The sequence below is a fragment of the Manihot esculenta genome, chromosome 15 (assembly GCF_001659605.2).
Source record: "Manihot esculenta cultivar AM560-2 chromosome 15, M.esculenta_v8, whole genome shotgun sequence".
Taxonomy (NCBI): domain Eukaryota; kingdom Viridiplantae; phylum Streptophyta; class Magnoliopsida; order Malpighiales; family Euphorbiaceae; genus Manihot; species Manihot esculenta.
Window position 1 is genome coordinate 27964882 of NC_035175.2, and position 20953 is coordinate 27985834.

The following is a 20953-nucleotide window of genomic DNA, read 5'->3' on the forward strand; positions in this document are numbered from 1 at the left end:
ATCAGATCTTTTATGTGCATATTGTTAAAGAATTTTTAGTTGCTATTAAAGAATTTTAGAATTTATGAACTATTAATTTGATTATTTGGATATTTGCTATTTGATTATTACTCTCTAATATTTCTACTGCTGGGTATGTCTCCAATATTTCTACTGCTGGGTTGTGCATGTCTTAGGAATAGTTTTAGTTGAATAGATAATTAAGATTGATATTCAGGTTGTGCAAATTTTCTAATTCAGGTTGTGCAAATTTTCTAATTTAGGGTTTGATATTTGGGTTATAAGATCTAAATTTTTAAATTTTTTTCATTAAATTCAATTTAAAAAAATCGGGTTCGATCGGATTCGAGTATTGTACGGGTATTGTTAAACGGATTTGGAACGGGTACGGATAATAAAATTAAAATACTAAATGGATTTGGGACGGGTTCGGAAATTTTATATATAATCGGGTTCGGATTTGGGTACCCTCAATTTTGCGAGTACCCTACCCGTTTACATCCCTAGATGCAATCCTCGATGATCTCTTGCCGCTGGTTTGCTTTTTTTTTTTATAAAATTCAATTCGATTTCAAATTCAAACTTTTCAATGTTTTTAATAAATGAATTTAAAATTTTATAAATAAAACTCTAACTCATATATAAAATTTGATTTGATGTCAAATTAAAACTTTAAAATTATTTTAATAAATGAGTCTAAATTTTAAGAAACTCGACTCAATTAATCTTAGATTATATTTAAGTTAACAAACCTCATTAGGTTTTTAAATCCAATAGTTTTTAAGCTCCTACAGTTTGACTTTCTTACTGAAATTCCATTTGTCCAATATCAATTAATTACATGAAAAATGACAAAAATAACCTTCATGATAAATTACCTTTTAATAATCAAATTACATCCAAATTAATACAATAACTTTTCAAAAAATCGATAGTTTAACTCCAATATTTTCGCTATATCAAATTAGGGAAAAAAAATCTGTTTCCAAAACTGGGAATAGACTTTCAATATAATGAACTAAATCATTAAATTTTAAAAATTTTAAGATACATTGTGATAAAAAAAAATTACTCGCCCTAAACTTTATTAACCATTCAAACAACTAATACGGTAAAACAATATTTTGTGTCAATTCTTTTTTAGTTCATCTCATAAAAGAATCATAACCATGCTGTCATTTTGTAACCAATGAACAAATCAAATAATCATACAAAACCAAGTTAAAAATAATATTTTCTTGCTAAAATCCCTCACATTTTCGCTTAAAGAGATCGACCAATGATGGATATGAAAAAAAAGAGATGATCAGGAGATGCAGTTGCGGTTAGCTTTGTGAGAGAGAGATTTTATTTATTCTGTGGAGATTTCAAATTCAGCACCAATTGGTAGATGGTCGCTTGGGTGGTAATAGTTTGGTAAACCACCAACAACATCAGGTGAATTGGCTTCAGGAAGTTCCAGGAAACCGATTGGTTTTAATTTCTCATCAGGGGAAAAGAATATGTAATCAAGTGTATTTGTGAAGTCAGGGGTGCAATTTGTGAATGGTGGTTCTCCTCTTGTATGATCATAGAAGCTGCATAATGGAATTGGAAGCTCATCCACGCATTCTGCCAGTGGTGCAGACGAAGAGTTGCCAGAAACAAGGTATTGGTAAACCTGAAACAAGCTAATAATGGTAAGAAACAGCAATAACCAAAGCTTAAAATTCCAGATTAGTTCATTCAATAAATTTAATATTTGTCATCAATAAGTTTGTTAAAACTAAATTTCTCATCACGTCAATAAGTTTGTTAAAACTAAATTTCTCATCAGGTGAATTTGCTTGAACTGAACAAAAAGGTATGAGAGGAATCGTGTACAATCAGATTGAACCTTAATTAAGAAAAAAATAGAAGGAAAAGAAACAGAATAATGGACCAACCTTGTCCCCTGGAGTTGAATTGAAATCGCCTGCCAGAATAATGGAAGGAGTACATTCAAACTTGTCAGAAACTAGTGTCTTAAAATGAGATATGCGTGATAAAAGATATTTAGCTTGGGCAAGCTTCACATCAGCCCATGCTGGATCCCTGGAAAAAAGAAATCAACATCAAGATGAATTATAATTTCTATCAACACAATACACCTAGCAGCAAAGATACGTAAACAGATGATGCTGCTACATGTTGCCATACATTATGCGTACAAATTACCATTAAAGGTGCTGCCAAAAAAAAAATACCAGTAAAGGTGCGTGTTTGCCACAATAACAATATGATGAAAAGCATCCTTGAGTTTAAATGCAGCCATGATTCCAACACAATCGCGTTTCAGTCTCACACGAGGATCATTAGGATCTCCACGATCTTCGGGAGCATTTTTTAATGAGGAGCCTGATGATAGATTATTTAAGTGAGCCACCAGCTTGACATACAAGAATAATCAATGTAATATGACATCTCCTGATGTTTCTAGCATATGATAATCACTTGCGAAAATTACAAATAAATGGATACACATTAATATGCATGTAGAAGACAATAATCTGATATATTTTCATATAGAGAATAATATATATTTATATACATATTTAATTGGGTTTTACATTCCTTTTTAATGAGAGAATATGTATATAATATATAGTATTTCTCTATATGAAAATATATCATATTATTTTCTTCTACATGGTATCAGAGCCAAAGGAATTGGCTTCTCTGTGTTGGATTGGTTACTGTCCATTTTAGGTGTAATACCCGGTTAAATTCTGGCGTCGGAATTCCAATCTTCCGACGAAATCTCTGTTGGAAACCGAAATCTCGAAACTAGAATCTCTCTAGAAGGGTAAAACAAAGTTTTCTTAAAATGATTTTGGTTTTGTGTTAAAAGAAAGAAAAGAGTTTTAAAGGAAATTTTTTCGAGTAAACCCCAGGTTCGGCCTCGAAGGTGGTTCCTCCATGCCGTCGCGGGACCTTCCTGTTCGGCCGCTGAAGGTGGCTTCTCCAGCCACCTATAAGAGGCCTTCAGCCTGAAAATGAGAGGGTTTCCTCTCCATTTTCGGGCAGAGGTGAGTCTTTGCCCTCCCTTTGATGCTCTTGTTGTTTTTCCTTCAAATTTCTCAGAAAATTCATGAGTTTTCTTTTGTTTTTGAGCCACCTATAAGAGGCTTTCAGCCCGAAAATGAGAGGGTTTCCTCTCCATTTTCGGGCAGAGGTGAGTCTTTGCCCTCCCTTTGATACTCTTGTTGTTTTTCCTTCAAATTTCTCAGAAAATTCATGAGTTTTCTTTTGTTTTTGAAGATTTGAGTTTGAACCTAAGTTTTAAACCTTGAAAACCCTCGGAGATCGATTTTCCCTCGTCTCCAAGTTTGGGTTGCTGTTACCTTTAGATCTCCAAGAGGTAAGTTTAGATCTTTGTTTTTCCTATGTTTTAAATAAGTTTTAAGAAGGGGTTAAGGGTTGTTAATGCATGAAATGGTAAAATCTAAAGTTTTAGGGTTTGGGTTAAGATTGATGATGATTGTTCCTCTTGTGTTGTTTGATGGGGATTAGACTAGTTTTTATGTCCCTTATGCATGATAGAGTGAATATGAATGGTTGAGTTGTTGGATGTGAGGATCAGAGTGTTTTGTGGCTGTATACATAGGGCAGAATCGGGTTTTGCCTTACTGAAGAATCCAGGTTCGGCCGCCGAACCTGCAGGCAAAGACAGCCTTTTGGCCGCCTAACTTGCCCTCGAAAGCATGGACTTTCGGATCTGTGAAGGGGTTTAGGCCGTCGAACCCGCCCCCGAAGGTTGCTGACTTTCAGATCTGGGAAGGGTTTAGGCCGCCAAACCTGCCCCCGAAAGTCCTTGACGTTCGGATCTGTAAGGCCACCGAACTTGCTGCCGAAAGTCCCTTGCCCAGCCTTCTTCTGCTTGTTTTATATACATGTTTTGGTATGTTTTAGGGGGTTCTTGGGGAGTTGTTTAGAGTCTTGTAAAAGTTATGTTTAGTCCCTCATTTGAGTCCATCTGTGTAGGATCGGACCTGGGAGACCATAAAGGCCTGCAGTGAAATAACTGCGTCAGTATTAGGCGAACATCAACCAGAGGTGAGTAGAACTGAACTAATCTATTGTTTTAAAGTAATCAAACCTTTTAAGCATGTTCATGCATCACGAATGCCATGTTTATATATTAGGATGTTTACATTAGAATTCACGAATATGATGCATTGCATAATTTACTGTTGATGTGAATGGATATTGGATGACCCACTAGCCCTCGATTATGATATGATATGATATGATACGAAAGTCTAGGTCAAGGCCCATTCTACACCCCTAGCACTATGAATATGTTATGTTATGTTTAAGAGGAAGTCCTGAGGAGCTCCTGTTGAGGGCCGAACACTATTGGAATATGTAGAGGGTTACTGGTGATAAGTCCATCTTGATGTGAATTGTTTGTGTTGTGTCGCATTTCATACGAGCATATGTTTATTAAATTGTTTTTATGTTCAGTTCACTAGGCTCTTGTAGCTTATCTCTTTCCCCTAACCCCAGGTTTGCAGGGTCAAAGATAGCTCGGGAAAGTCGGCATAGTTGCTGGTATAGTCTAATGTAATAGTATAACTGTGGACATGTATTGTTTAATGGATTAGAATTGTGCTTTGCCCTGGTTTTTGTCCTTGTAATCCCTATTAACATGATCCTTATATAAAAGTTTTAATTATGAGTTATGTTTGAACCAAGCTTGAGGAATGTGATGTTTACTATACTAGAGCATTTGATGAGGGATCTAGTATGGGTTTTATGTTTTCAGTTTTTGATACATGCACAGGTCGAGCCATGGTTCATGAAATGTTTATGTTTATGTTGTCTTGAGTGATCATGTATGGGATTTTATCAGGTACACAGGATATATAGTAGGCTTGCTACAGACTCCGGCGACCTTAAGCCGATCTGAACCCTAGCGCCGGTAACAGTCCGGTTCCTGGGTCGTTACATTAGGTCACCTACTTAGGGTGACTTAAACAACTCACTACCTGTCCCAAAAGGACCTCACATGCCGACCGGCCATTCACAGAATCTGGCATCCAAAAGACCAGCACGTGGCCCTCACATGCCCTTTTTGTCTTGCCAGCTTTGCACCACGCTCCGATGCGTGAGGCTTTTTTTGAAAACCTCCAGCAGTTCTGACTCCTCTCCCGCATCAACTCAGCCTGGGTATTGCAGCCTTGGATGCTGTTTTGAAATTTGGTACTTCAATTGAGGAGATTAGCCTTTTTGTCATTTTAGGTTTGATCCTCCTCTACTAATCTGTAAGGGTTTTTTCTGTTTGTGGCTTCTGCAGGTTGTGTTGCCTATTTGGTGCTATTTTTCTATTGGCTATATCCTGAGTTCTTCTTGGTGTCATCATATCATTCAGCTTTGGGGTTTCGTTTGGAGCTATCTTTTTTTTTTTGAGAAAATTTTCTGAACCTCATCAAACGGCAATCACATCGTCCACTAAGAAAACTATTTTAGTGTCTACAGAAGAGTATGCTCAATTTTCTCAATATAAATAATTATTAAGGCTCACCAATTCTTCTATCACTATTATCGCGGGATCAGGTAAACTCACCTCATGCTTTGTTTGTTCACCTACATGGATCATTGATTCTAGTGCTACAGATCATATAACAAGACAATTCTAATCTTTTATCAGCCTTTCAGTCCCATACGACCTTAGTTTGGTTTGGAGCTATCTTTTTTTTTTTTTTTTGAGAGAATTTTCTGAACCTCATCAAACGGCAATCACATCGTCCACTAAGAAAACTATTTTAGTGTCTGCAGAAGAATATGCTCAATTTTCTCAATATAAATAATTATTAAGGCTCACCAATTCTTCTATCACTACTATCGCAAGATCAGGTAAACTCACCGCATGTTTGTTTGTTCACCTACATGAGTCATTGATTCTGGTGCTACAATCATATAACAAGACAATTCTAATCTTTTATTGGCCTTTCAGTCCCATACAGCCCTATCTTCTATTACCTTGGCCTATGGATCAACTCTCATGTCATGGATTCTAGGATTGCAAATCCTACATCAACTATTTATTTGTCATCTGTTTTGTGTTTGCCTCAATTCTCTTTTAATTTACTATCTATTAGTAAACTCACTCGACCCTTGAATTGTTGCTTCATTTTTTCTTGATCACTGCCTTTTTGTAGAATTTGAGAGAAATTTTTAACTCTATTCAAATTGAATTGATCTTTACAAGATTGAATATTTATATACAAAAAATTAACCTAAATTAAAAATATTTACAATAAGAATAAAATCTCTTAAATCAAGCCTAATTAGAATCCAAAGATTTAAATCCTTCTAATTAGAAACATTCTATGTTGGTCAACACTCCCTCTCAAGTTGGTGCATGGATATCACACATGCCCAACTTGTAAACCAAGATAGGATAGGTCTTGTTAATGAGCTCTTTGATAAACACATCAGCTAGTTGTTTATCGGAAGTCACGTAATCTAACCTCAAGATACCATTTATTAACTTCTCTTTAGTAAAATGTTGATCAATCTCTATGTGCTTCGTTCGGTCATGTTGAACAGAATTGTGAGCTGTACTAATGGTAGTTTTGTTGTCACAGTACAAAAGTTTGTTACTCTCCAACAGTTTCAATTCCTCCAATAATCTCTGCAACTATAGGAGTTCACAAACACCTTGTGTCATCGCTCTATATTCCGTCTCAGCACTTGATCGAGCAACAACACTTTGCTTTTTGTTTTTCCAAGTGACAAGATTTCCTCCCATAAGTGTACAGTAAGTCAGTAACCACTAGTCGACCTCGTATCATCAAGGGATCCAGCCCAATCTGCATCTGTGAATGAATGTATGCGAAGATAACCATGTTTAGAGAATAGGAGACCTTTTTCAGGAGCAAACTTCAAGTATTGCAAAATGCGAAAAACAGATTGCATGTGAAATTCACGAAGATCATACGACTAAGCTGACTGCATATGCTATGTCTGATCGAATATGTGAAAGATAAATCAATCTGCCTACCAATCTCTGATATCTGTCCATATCCACTGATTTGTCAATTCCTATTTGTAGCTTGTGATTGCTCTCAATGGGAGTTTCAGCTGGTTTGCAACCTAACATACCACTTTCTTCTAAAAGATCCAGAATATATTTTCTCTGAGAAATAAAGATTTCCTTTTTTGACCTGGCAACCTCAATTCCCAGAAAATATTGCAATTTTCCTATATCTTTAATTTCGAACTCCTGATCCAAAAGCTTTTTCAACCGATTCATCTCTTCAGTGTCATCCCTTGTCATTACTATGTCATCAACATAAACTATAAGGAGAGTAATTTTACCCTTGCGATGTCTAATAAATAGGGTATGGTCAGCATTGCTCTGTTGATAGCCAAAGAAAATCATAACTCTACTAAATCGATCAAACCAAGCTCTGGGTGACTGCTTCAACCCATACAAAGCCATCTTTAGCCTGCGCACCTTTTCTTGTATTTTTTTCATCCGCAAATCCAGAAAAAATTTCCATATACACTTCCTACTCTAAGTCTCCATGGAGGAATACATTTTTCACATCAAATTGTTGGAGAACCCAGTCAAGGTTGACAGCGCAAGATAGCAATATTCTGATTGAGTTCATTTTGACAACAGGAGCAAATATCTCTTGATAATCCACTTCATAGGTTTGAGTGTATCCCTTAGCTACTAGTCTAGTCTTGAATCTTTAAATTGATCCATTCGCTTTGCGTTTCACAGTGAACACCCATTTGCAGCGAACAAGTACTTCTCAGGTTGGAGAGTGAAGTTCTTACATTACCCACATAAGTCACTGCCATTTCAAGAAAACACCACTCTTTTTCTGTCAAAAACAATGGAAAGATTATTGTTATTGAAGAAACAATTACTATTCACCGGCGAAAAAGGCACAAGTCCAGCAGATCAAAAACGAGACTTGAAGGCAAGTCTGCCGGAAAGGATCACTGTCGGAAAAACCACCGAAACAAACTTGAAATACCAACAAAATCACTAATGGAATTCGTCGATCAAGAGACAGAAGTCCCAAGTGGCAGAATATCCAAACAATAGCCTCCAAAGCCAAATCCAAAGCTACAAAGGGTAATCACCTTAACTAGAGTATCAAACCTCAAAACATCATCCAAGCCGAATCGACGCCAGAAGAGGAGACGAAGCCGCTGGATCTCGCTGGAAAAGGACACACGAGTCGGCACGTGGCATCGGAGCGAAGAGAGGGAAAGGCGTGTGTAGGCTACACGCACTTCGTTCGGTCGCTGGAATTGGACAAGAGGCCGATCTCGAGTGCGATTTTGATTGGTAGGGATGGTGACACGAACAACGCACCCTAAACAGGTGATCTAGAGACGGCAGATTTGCGATCCAAGAAGCTATTCAAAAAAAATTTTAAACCAACAGATCGGAGCTGCAGATATGAGAACTAGGCTCTCATACCAAGTAGAATTTAAATTGATCTTTACAAGATTTGAGTATTTATATACAAAGAATCAATCTAAATTAGGAATATTTACAATAAGAATAAAATTCTTTCAATCAATCCTAATTAGAATCCCAAAGATTTGAATCCACCTAATTAGGAACCTTCTATGTTGGTCAACATTTTTCCTAGATTGAGATCGTGAGTCAGGAGATCTCTACGTTCTTGAACAATAGGTACCAAGCTCTTTTGTTTGTTCTAGTACCTTAACTTTGTTGGACATTCATTGTCAATTAGGACATCCCTCTTTAACCACTGTAAAGAAATTGTGTCCTCGGATCCAATCATTGTCGAACTTTAGAATGTGAGTTATGTCAATTTGTCAAACATCATCGTTTGTCTTCAATTGCTAGAATTAACAAACGACTGTCATCTCCTTTTGAACTTGTACATTCTGATGTTTGGATCCATGTTCCCTTGTTTCCAAGCCTAGATTTAAGTATTTTGTCACTTTTGTTGAGGACTACTCTCGTGTCACCTAGTTATATTTGATAAAAAAAAAAAAATTGTTCAGAGTTGTTTTCTATTTTTGTGCCTTTTGTGCTAAGATTAAAATTCAGTTTAATATCTCTGTGTATTTTACAAAGTGACAATGCCAAAGAATACTTTTCTGAACACTTTTAGATCTATATGACACATAATGGAATTCTTCATCAATCTTCATGTGTACATATACCATCCCAAAATGATGTTGAAAGAAAAAATCGGCATCATTTTGAGGCAGCTCAAGCAATTCTATTTCAAAATAAAAGTTCCAAAAGAGTTATGGGCAGATGCAGTTTTTTAATTAATCGTATGTCATATTTTGTACTTTACGGTGACATTCCTTATTCTATTTTGTTTCCATCTAACTCTTTATTTCCTGTTCAACCTCATATCTTTGGTTGTACTTGCTTTGCGAGAGATGTTCATCCGCAGGTTACGAAGTTGGATCCTAAATCTCTTAAGTGTGTCTTTCTTGGTTATCCTTGACTTCAAAAAGGGTATAGATGCTCCTCTCCAGTCCTTAAACGATGTTACATTCTTTGAGTCTACTTTCTTCTCTCCGTTTCCCATTTTACAGGTTCATTTGTTTCGGCTCCTATTGTTCATGTTGTTGTTCATGCTTATTCCAGGAGATTAGAGACTCTTGACTTGAGCCCTCCACCAATAGTTGCTTCATCGGAAGATCCAACCACCACCATTGTCCTTGATTTTGACCTAGATCTTTCTATTATTGTTCGCCAAAGGTAAACGTACATGCATTTATCCTCTTCATCTTGTTGCTTTATCACTTCTTTAGGATCTATTTCTGTTCTGAAAATGTTAAAGAAGCTTTGTCACATCTTGGGTGGTGTGCTGCAATGCAAGAAGAAATAGTGGTTCTAGATTCTAACAATAGTTGGAAAATGGTGCCTTTGCCTCTAACAAGAAAGCGATTGGTTGCAAATTGGTTTCTACAATGAAGGTGAATCCTGATGGTTCTATGGCTAGATTGAAATCCCGCCTTGTTGCCAAAGGATATGCTCAACCATATAGAGTTGATTACTCTGAAACTTTTTCACCAGTTGCCAAACTAGCTTCTGTTTGTCCTTTTATCTCTTTGGCAACTATCTATGATTGGGCTTTGCATCAATTGGATATCAAGAATGCTTTCCTTCACGGTGATCTTTAGGAAGAGGAGGTGTACATGGAGCAACCACCAAGGTTTGTTGCTCAAGGGGAGTCTGGTAAGGTTTGTAGGCTTCGAAAATCTTTGTATGGATTGAAACAAAGTCCTCAAGCTTGGTTTGGAAGATTCAGTGAGGTGGTACAAGAGTTCGATATGCAAAAGAGTGGTGTGATCATTCAGTATTTTATAGACAGCCTGAGGCTGGCCTAATTTTGTTAGTTGTGTATGTGGATAATATTGTTATCACTGGAAGTGAATCTACAGGCATTTCCTCTCTTTAATCTTTTCTAAAAAGCTACACAAAGGACTTGGGCTTGCTGAAGTATTTCTTGGGTATTGAAGTTATGAGAAGTATGAAAGGTATTTTCTTATCTCAGAAAAAGTATGTTCTTGATCTATTGGCAGAAATAGGGAAATTAGATGTGAAGCCTTGCAATGCAACAATGATGCTGAATTTACAGTTGATAGAAGTGGAAGATGAGTTGTTTGAAGATTCGAAGAAATATAGAAGACTTGTAGGCAAGTTGAACTGCTTCACAATAACTCGGCCTGACATTGCACACTTTGTTAGTATAGTAAGCTAGTTTATGTCTTTCTCGACTGTTGCTTGTTGGGAAGCTCTGGGACAAATTTTGTATTATCTAATAGGAGCACTCGGAATGGGCTTGCTATATAGAATCATGGACACTTGAACATTGAATGAATCTCAGATGCAGGCTAGTCAGGATCTAAGATTGACAAAAGATTAATTACAAGATGTTGTGTCTTTGTTGGAGGCAATTTGGTATCTTGGAAGAGCAAGAAGCAGAATATAGTTTCTCGATCGAGTCCATAATCAGAATATATGACTATGGCGCAGTCAGTGTGTGAGTTACTTAATGAAGTTAGCATCAAAAAGTCACTGCCTGTGAAACTATGGTGTGACAATCAAACTGCTCTTTATAGTGCTTCTAATCCTGTGTTTCATGAGCGAACCAAATATATAGAAATTAATTATCATTTTGTTCATTATCTCAACAGGACACATCAGAACTAGGAAACAATTAGAAGACATTTTCACTAAAGCTCTTAATTTGGCTCGGGCTGACTATATTATAACAAATTGGGCATGATAAATATCTATACTCTAACTTGAGGAGTGTTATGGAAATCAAAAGTAAATATGTTGTATATCCTTTCCTTATTAGTTAGCTTGATTCTAGGGCTTGATGTTAGGGAATTAAATTCTAGGGCTTAATGTTAGGGATTTAATTGGGTTATACATTCCTTTTTAGTAAGAGAACATGTATATACATATGTATTATTTCTCTATATGAAAATATATCAGATTATTGTCTTCTACACTTGTCATCATTGACCATCAAGTATATCTAGCCTCAACTAAGGCCACAGTACAACTTAGGAAATAAAATAGAGAGAAAATGAAAAAAATAAAAGAAAAGAAAACTCTTTCAAACTAGCTTCTATAATCTCATTTCGAAACAATGCCAAACAAATTAGTTTTTGTTAAAAACTCGCTTCATAAATGGGTCATTAGCACTCTGTTGTCCAACTTATTAATTATCATTCCTTATGATTCAATTCCTTGCAAATTCATCTAAAGAAGATCATCTTCAAATGAAAAGTCAAGCCCTCATGTTGTTCCAATTTTTTCTGGTTTATGAGTATCACTATCAATTTAAAGTTTAAGTTTGTTAAAAGTTTTATGATTGATAACAAAGTTCACAAACCATTTGAGGGAAGAAATTAATTTCAAATTGAAAGTGCTAACAAAGGAATGGTGAACCTAGATCCGTTCGAGGGAAGAAATTAATTTCTTATTGAAAGTGCTAACAAAGGAAAAGGGGATAAAGAAATGATAGAGAGAGAGAGCCTTCAAACCAAAAAAGAAATATGAAAAGTTGTGATATATTTAAGCATTCAACCACATCTAGGGATTCTCATTTTTGGGTCTCTCTCTCTCTCTCTCTCTCTCTCTGTCTATTGTTTGTGTATTTTTTCAAAAGGACGTGATTTACTTTTCATTAGGGTTAAAAGATGGAGACTGCAATTTTCCAAATGCCCCCTAGGAATAAATCACCATAACATACATGGCTTGCTAGCATGAACTTGAAGTAATCCACAGTGAAACAAATAATATTGATAACGAGTAAAAGAAAAAAGAAAGAAAATTATAGTGTAAAACCAAGCAACATTGTAAAATAAAAATACCATTCTTTGTTTCACTATTATTATCCTCTTCAACCTGTGTATCAACTCGTTTACATTCATGTAAGTTTGATTCATCTTCAAGTGAGTTTACAAGATCATTGTACTCTATCCTCTCCTCTAAGAGCAACTCTGCCCTGAAACCATGGTACAAACGAAGATAAATGAATAAGATAGTTTACTCTTTGTAGATGAAGGTTCTTAAAAGTGATGATGCTAAGTCATGTCAGAGATATCAAAGAAAAAGGCACAATATGACACAAGATTCAAGATACTATCAATATTTAACCAAATTGACCAAAATTAACATTGTAAAAAATGTCAATCGAATGCAAGCCTTGTGGGGTAGCCTACAAAACCTAGTTGAACTTTGATTACCTTCACAGCTGACTTTTATTTTTTCCTATCCTTTTAAGATTTATACAGTAATCATATTTTCCTATCTCTCTTAATTTTATATTTGTTTAGTCTAATTTGTTAGTTTAGGGCCTCTTCACCAAGTGACTGCTGATTTTTCTTTTCCATTTCTTTAGGATTTTTATCATTTTAAGCTATTGCTTTGCTAGACTACTACCTGAATGAACATACTCTTGATTAGGCATATGGTTAAAACCATAATAATCCTCTATTCCATCTAACCAATCAAAAATATAATTAGGATACAATTTTCTGTCATACTCCAGAGCTTTAAATTTGACCTTCAACATGTTTCTCATAATCATGTCTAGGAGGTTTTCCATGGTCCCTATCATGAGGACCAACTCTTCCATAATGGTGTTGTGGACTATACTGATAGCGATTGGTGCTTCATGCAAAGGCTCTTCACACATAACAAGTGTCCTATCATCCTAGTTAGGACTAACTAAGCATTCTTCCATCTGGTTTGAAACAAAACAAACCAGAAACGTACTAACTGAAAAATCAATTTCACTAATTAAGAAAACTAAACCACAATATAAGCTAAAATTAAAGTGATCCAAACCAAAAGCTTTCAGTTTGATTCAGTTCAGTTGGGCAAGGTGTCCAGCTTGCTTTGTTGCACATTCCCATGTCTAAATTCTTATGCAGAAGACAGCAAAAAGAAACCAATTACACCTCACACAATTCGAGAAGCAAAAGCAAATGAAAAACAAATTAAGGAAGATAAAAACTAATGGCCAGAATAAATACAATGTTAAATGTACAACTCTTAAAAAGCAACACGTCCCAGATTTGTTATACATACATAGTGTTGACTGTTGCAAGATTCCAGCAATATTGAGCATGATTTGTTAGATTTGATTAGCTTAATTTCTGTAAAATATAGTGATTGAATAATTAGTGTAGTTTCCTTTTTTGGCTAGAGAACATGTATAAATACCTTGTAAAATTTCTGTTAAATATAGAAGAAAATAAGAGTCCTCTACACTCTGTAATACTTCATGGTATCAAATACAGTGGTCTCTTGGTGGTGGTGAGTGATCTCCCTCCCAGCACTACTGCTGCTGCAGTTTTGCTGGGGTTTTTTTCTTCTCTTCCTATTTTTGTGCGAACTCAAGAGGTGGAGTTACAGTGTCTGCCTCTTCACACTGCCCACTCTAGGAGGTAGCCCAACAACCAATTGGCCTATCCTCAAAAGCTCAACGTCATTCGCCGCCACACGTGAGCCATGAGCCGACACAAAGTTTTTTGGTACTATTCACACGTCAGCGCGTTTCACCTCTAACGGTTACTCTTTGCCACCGATTCCTTTTCTAGTCATCTTCTCCCCGAATATCACTCTTAATTGTACTCCAAATATCACTCTTTCCCATGTTCTTCATGTGTCTGCTTTTTCAGTTGATTTGTTATCTATCAGCGCTATTACCAATTCTCTCAATTGTAAAGTTGAATTCTTTCCATTCATTGTACCTTTCAAGATCCACGAATCAGGAAGAGGATTGGGACTAGTAGACTGCAAGATGGCTTACATGGTTTGGATAGTAACTCATGTATTGGTGCAGATCAAGGTTTTCTAAGTATGAATAAAGATGTCAATAAGAAAATAATCCAATAGCACAAGAGGTTAGAGCATCCATCTTCTTTTTTTGTTTGTTTTAGAGAGATTATATTTCAAATTGTCTAGGCAAACTGAGTTTGATTCTTTACGTTGTGATGCTTGTGCATTTGGCAAATACACAAGGAACCTTATCCTTTGAATAATAATAAAAGCATTGTTTCTTTCATGACCACTCACTCTAATGTATGAGGTCCCACACAAAATGCTTCTTTATTTGGTTATAGATGGTCCGTAACCCTTATTGAGGTCCCACACCACATTAACTTGAATCTATTTGATGAAAACAAAAAATAAAGTGTGTTCTTCCTTTACGTCTTTTCACAAGATGATTTGTACACAGTTTGATGCTAAAATTAAGATTCTGAGAACAGATAATGGAACAGCATATATGGAGAACAGATAATGGAACAATATATACCGGTTTTGCTTATAAAAAATTCCACACCCATCACGTTTCTGGCCACTCCTCTGAATATAAATACTGGAATAGTCATGGCTCCCAATGTTTTGCTTGTAAAAGCTATCATACTCGTCCAGCTCCTGTTAGGATTTGTTACTAGTTATATGAACTACCGTTTACATAAAAGTACATATAAAGTTCAATAAAGAGATATTCTTGTTTTCTAGAACTGAAGGTTTGTATTTTATCTCCCCACCCCCCGCCACCCTGCTCCCAACCCTTCCCCAAATTAATACATGAGATACATGTTCAAATACCTGTAGGCAAAGAAAGTCGGCCCCAATGCTCATGAGAACAGTCAAAATTGCCTGTGAACGAGGCTTCCACCTTTTCAAGAGTAAATGAAAAATGAAAACTCAATTAGTTAGTTCCTTAAAATCCAAAAAATGGACATGGGATGCATAATAATGCAGCTCATAATTTCAGAACATGGTACACTTCTTCCTTATACTGTATATGAGTACACTAGCATCTATGAGGGAAAAGAAAGAAAAAAGAGAGAGAGAGAGAGAGAGAAAGAAATTCATTCTTTCAGCAAAAACAAAAATTCACTCCAGGTATAAGGATTTTCCAATGCTATGTGCATTAAGACAAAACTTCAAAAAAGAAACTTCTTGTCATGGAAAGTCAACTAGGTAATTAATAGTGTGATTATATAAATATTACATAGCATAATTATAGAGATACCTTTAGGATTCATAATCATATGAACTATTGTATATAAATATTGTACTTCATTGAGTAATATACAGAAAATATTCTCCAATAACATGGTATCAGAGTCATACTAAAGGATAACATTCTTTCATTTTTCCTATTCTTGGATTAGCTACTGCCATTTGAGATCACTCTCTTAAGGTGATTTATTTGTGGCACCACCACTCCCAATAGGAAGCCCAATTGCCCATCGGCCTTCTGGTGAACTCCAGTGACCGGATGAAGCATGTGTCAACCACACATGCCATCTGTTTGTCCCTGCTCTTTGCCCATGCACCGGTGCGTGGACTTACTTTCCAGCATCATCCGGCCTCCATTCTCCCTTACTAGCATCGCCTTGGGGAGGTCATCACAACCCTATTTGTTGCTTTGATTTCAATGAAGCATCCTTGGATTCCTCTAAGGCAAACAGAAGTTCAACTATTGAATATTATGTCTTTGATGGAGGTAATCTAGTATTTTAGAAGAGTAGGAAGCAAAGTGTAGTCTCTAAATCTAGTGCTAAATTAGAAATAGAGCCATGCACAATCAATGTTGTGAAGTGGTGTGGGTACTTCAACGACTAGACGAGATTGGCTTTACGATATTTTTACCTGTAAAATTATGGTGTGATAATCAAGTTATCCTACATATTGCTTCTAACTTTGTGTTTTATGAGAAGATTAAACATATTGAAATTGATTATCACTTTGTTCTTGAGAAGATTCAATAATAGATAATCTCAACTAGCCACTAGGCACATAAAACTAGAGAACAACCAAGAGGTACTTTTACAAAAACTCTAAATGGAGCTCGAGTTAACCATATTTGTAACAAGTTGAGTATGGTTAATATCTAACTCCAACTTGAGAGGGAGCATTATGGAAAGTCAATTAGGTGATTAATAGTGTGATAAATATCACATAGCATTTATAGGGATACCTTCCCTTTTTTAGGAATCATTGTAGATAAATACTCTACATCCCTTTGAGTAATATATAGAAAATATTCTCCAATAACACTTCTAAAATATTAAGAATAAAGAATACAACAAGCTTTTATGTGACCAAGGTTTTCAAACTCGACCAAATCTTAGAATCATTAAAGACGGAAGATTAAAGTTTTAAGGTTCAATTAGGATCAATTTTCTTTATGAATATTTTTCAATGAACATTAAATTTATGTTAAGCAATAAACAATCTTTTATAAATTAATATTAGGATGTTAAAATCCTGTCTTAATATTAATTTATTAAATTAATATTGCAGTGTATACTATTCAATAGAGACTGGATTTTGTTATGCACTTAAACTCTTTTATAAATTAATTTTAGTATAGTAGCTTATATACCGCAAATGTCCGTTCAATATATTATCAACTTGTCTAATTTAACTCAAATGGTGATTAGTATTCCTTTTTATTTTAACAGACACTCATTTCCTAAAATTGATTATCCAAAATATCAGTAATAAACTTGAGATATCCATAATGACTGTTTAGAATACCTTCTAGAGAGAAAAAAAAACATGGCCGTTACATATGGGACATTGAAAAACATAAAATAGCATAAACCTTGTAATTTTTGCCTTGCAGATGGTTACTACGTGTCACAAATCAATAACTATCAAGTGTACTAGATGACATTTTTATACAAGTGTTGACAAAAAAATATTGAAACTCACCTTATTGTGATATATGATTTAGGTAACTGGATCACTAGTTGCCTAGTCAAGTCGCCAAATTTTGGCCGGATTTCACAAGTTCAGGTTTTAAGGATAACCTAGAGATCCTAGATTAGCCATGAGCTTGATTCCTAAAGTTTTTCATTTAACTAGTCGGCCAGGCCAAATTTTACAACCATTCGTGTAGTGCATGTGCTCTTATATAAGTTATTTTTTATGGTTTCCATAGATAAGAATCTCAAATAGCTCAATGCTTCAACCCCTCAAGGCAAAGAACTTGAATAAAATGATGTATTGGGATCAAAATCCAAGTTATAGATGAGAAGGGTTGTGCTAATTAATCTAGGTTAGGTATTGTTTAGGGAGGGAGAGGGCAGCTAACAATACCACTATGTAGTCTAACATTGGATTCCATTTAAAAATCATATAACAAAGAATTTATTTCAACATGCATTATGACAAGCTGGTAATATATTGTAAACATCATTCAATAAGGTGCATAAAAGAAACCTAGATATTAGTTATTTATGTTTAATTTAAAAATGTTCAAAAGAAAGGGGATTAACCAGTGGATTTACTTGAGGCAAGGAGATGGAGAATGTGGAAACAAGGAACTCTTCACATAAACCTACACATCAAAGGAGTTCTACACTATTAGAAATCAAAATATAAAGGATAAACACAAATGGCCAAGATGTACATTACCATAACGGTTGAGCATAAATAATTCATTTCTCACAAATTTTTAAAGGTACAAGCCATGCATAGTGTGCGCAATCAAATCATGAACATTCTATGACTGTTAGAATTACAAAATATTCAAAGAATTACAAAATATTCAAAGTAAATAAATTCAGCTAGATTTTAGCACAAAAGCCAATGATCATGATGCATGTGCAACACCATATTATTGCACCATCTCAACCTATCTTTCCCAAAGTAACTTCATGGCAGTACTCTTCATGTTCTTGAACAGTTATGCTGAATTTTTCTCCAGCATGTCACAGTTGAAATTTTATTAAATGTGCATTTTTCATATATGTCTAATTTTGTATGCGAAAACAAGACTCTTGGAGATTGCTTTAATTATATGCAAGCTTTTCTCAAAAATTTAAGTTACAAGAACAGAAGAGACTATATATAGCATAACAATTATAACAGCTGTAACAGGAAACAATAACAGCAATGGCTGCAACAGCTATGATCCCCAGATAACCAACCCAAATTATTAATTCACATAACAGTAGGCTAAATAAAACCATTATAACTGCAGTTAGTCAGGATCATGACCAAAATTTTCATATTGGTTCAAGATAATAATCAAAGTCCAAGACTAGAAGTTTGTGCCATTATGGTTCAAACATGGAAGTTACTCAACCTAACTCAACTAAATCTATATCTTAAACTAATCAATCGAGAAGTGTCGAAGTCTTTTCTCATGCATATTCTATTTAGGATCATATCTTTCTATGAGATTTGTGATATCAAATATACACATTTTAGTAATCTTTATAAAAAAAATAAAAATAGAAATAAAAATAAAAGAGAACAAAGGAACAAAAACATCCACATGCCTAGCAGATTGTTTGAGACATTTAATTCTTTATCTTCTAATTCTGAGTTACAAGCAAAAATACATAATAACTCTATAAGATGTCTTACAAAAACTAAATGCAAAAAGATAATTAGAAATTATGACAAAGAATGAATTATATGACAACTAAGAAGTGTCAGCATGCTTTTTTTGTACCTGAGCCAAAATGTTATAGGATACAAGACGAAATCTAATGCCTGCAATATGAAATTGAGATGACACGATTAATTTTGAACAGAATATTGAAGTTTATGGGAAAAGAGCAATAAAGAACCCTGTGCTTGTCCAAAAAGGGGCAGAGGAGAAAAACAAAGAACATTCTAATTGAAATACAATAGGGACCTACGCAACTGAATGCAAAGAAACTTAAAAAATAATAATAACAATAATCTGATTACTTAAGTCACAAATCCTCCCACGCACCCTCTTCTATCCAGGGTGCAAAATCCCCAATGGAAAAGATAACCTCAATCTGCCACACTTTTAGCTATCATATTGAAAAGCTTTACAGCCATCATTATCTTTCTTAACTTATATATTTAATACAAGAATAAGTTAATTGAATCAAGAAAATCATCAAAGCACATTGAAAAAATTGTCTAAGGTATTTTAAAAAAGGTACAGATAAAGGAATACATCTAGCCGCCTCTAGGAGATAAAAATGAGTGATGGTCATGGACACTTCTCTAAGTGCAAGCAGGTTGGAACTAGAAACAGAAGTTAAACAAAAAGAGAAGAAGAATATGGATACCATCACGTTTACTTCTTGAATAAATGTCACCCCCTTCAATAGAAATAAATTTTGGGCATATGGGTGATGGTGCAGTAGTCATTTTCCTTGAGCAAATTGGTCTGCATACGGTAATGTAAACAATCCATCAACAGTAACCATATATAGACCACCAATGGATAGAAATCTTTTTCCAATTTCTGGAAAAGCGCAGTTGAAACGAAAAACATTATCGTTTTAAATCCAAGTCTCCACCTTTTGACAAGTAACAAAAAATGGTCCTTCTTAAGCAATGAAAGTTAGGGTTTCAATAGTAACAGAGAGAGAGAGAGAGAGAGAGAGAGAGAGAGAGAGAGAGAGACCTGGTGAAGAAGGGAATAGGCAAGCGAGTGGACGAACAGAGAGATCTTAGCATGGCACATCAATTGCAGTGCTGCTTCTCAGTTGAGAAACAAAGGATTATTACAAGTTTTTGGATTTGGGATCATTTAAAATACCACACAGCTATTCTATTCAAAACAGAATTATGAAAAATTACTCTTATGTAATTGGAATAATTATCGGTAGTTTTAAAAAAAAAAATAATTACTGGCTATTAAAATAATTAATTCTTGTTAAAGCAGTTAATATTATTTAATAGGATTAAAAAGTGATTTTTTTAAAAAAAATATTTAGTTGAAAAATTAGTTTAAAAAGTAAATTCATTTTTTGAGTTTCTATTATTAATTAATATTTTAATATCTTTTAATTGATATATTTAATAAATTGTTTACTGAATAGAGCGTAAAATGAATTTTTTTTAAAAATACATATTATTTTTAAATTTAATTGAAAAATTATTTTAATAAGGAAGTTCATTTTCTTGAGGTTTTAAGTATTAAATAATGTTTTAATATTTTTTAATTGATATGTTTCATGAATTGGGTGTTAACATTGATTCTAATAATATTAAGGGTAAACTGTAATTTAGTCCCTCTGGTTTAGTGAAATATAACATTTCGTCCCTCTGTTTTTAAAAACCTTCAATTTAGTCACTGTGATTTTTAAAAACTATGTCATTGGTCCCTCCCGTTAGATTTTCAGTTAAATCACCGTTAATTTTAATTAAAATACTAAAATACCCATAAATACTTCTTCACCTCACATGCTTCCTCCCAAATGGCCACTTCGGCATTCAGGTCCACCACCAAGCAAATCCCCATTGCGAAATCCTCTGCTTCGTCCACTGATGACTCCTCTTCTTCCAATCGGAGCTCCTCGGCTCACTGCCGCTCTCGAAGCCTTAGCCATTTCTCCCGCCCTTTGCCTCCGTCAGGGGATGACTTATCTGGCGATGCGCCCCTTCCAAGTGGGAGGTTCGTCAACACTGTTAGGGGGTTCGCTT

General features: G+C 34.9%; 1 protein-coding gene across 1 annotated transcript; it reads right to left on the minus strand.

Moving 5' to 3' along the window:
* Positions 1-1058: 1058 nt before the first annotated feature.
* Positions 1059-20068, minus strand: LOC110602555 (carbon catabolite repressor protein 4 homolog 4). The gene is made up of 10 exons (XM_021740104.2): positions 19932-20068; positions 19591-19691; positions 18996-19036; positions 17824-17873; positions 15125-15194; positions 14826-14947; positions 12373-12506; positions 2226-2376; positions 1926-2073; positions 1059-1660 (listed from the first exon to the last, which is right to left on the minus strand). Exons 1-10 carry the CDS (start codon positions 19982-19984, stop codon positions 1352-1354), a joined length of 1179 nt encoding a protein of 392 aa, XP_021595796.1. The 5' UTR covers positions 19985-20068; the 3' UTR covers positions 1059-1351.
* Positions 20069-20953: the final 885 nt, after the last annotated feature.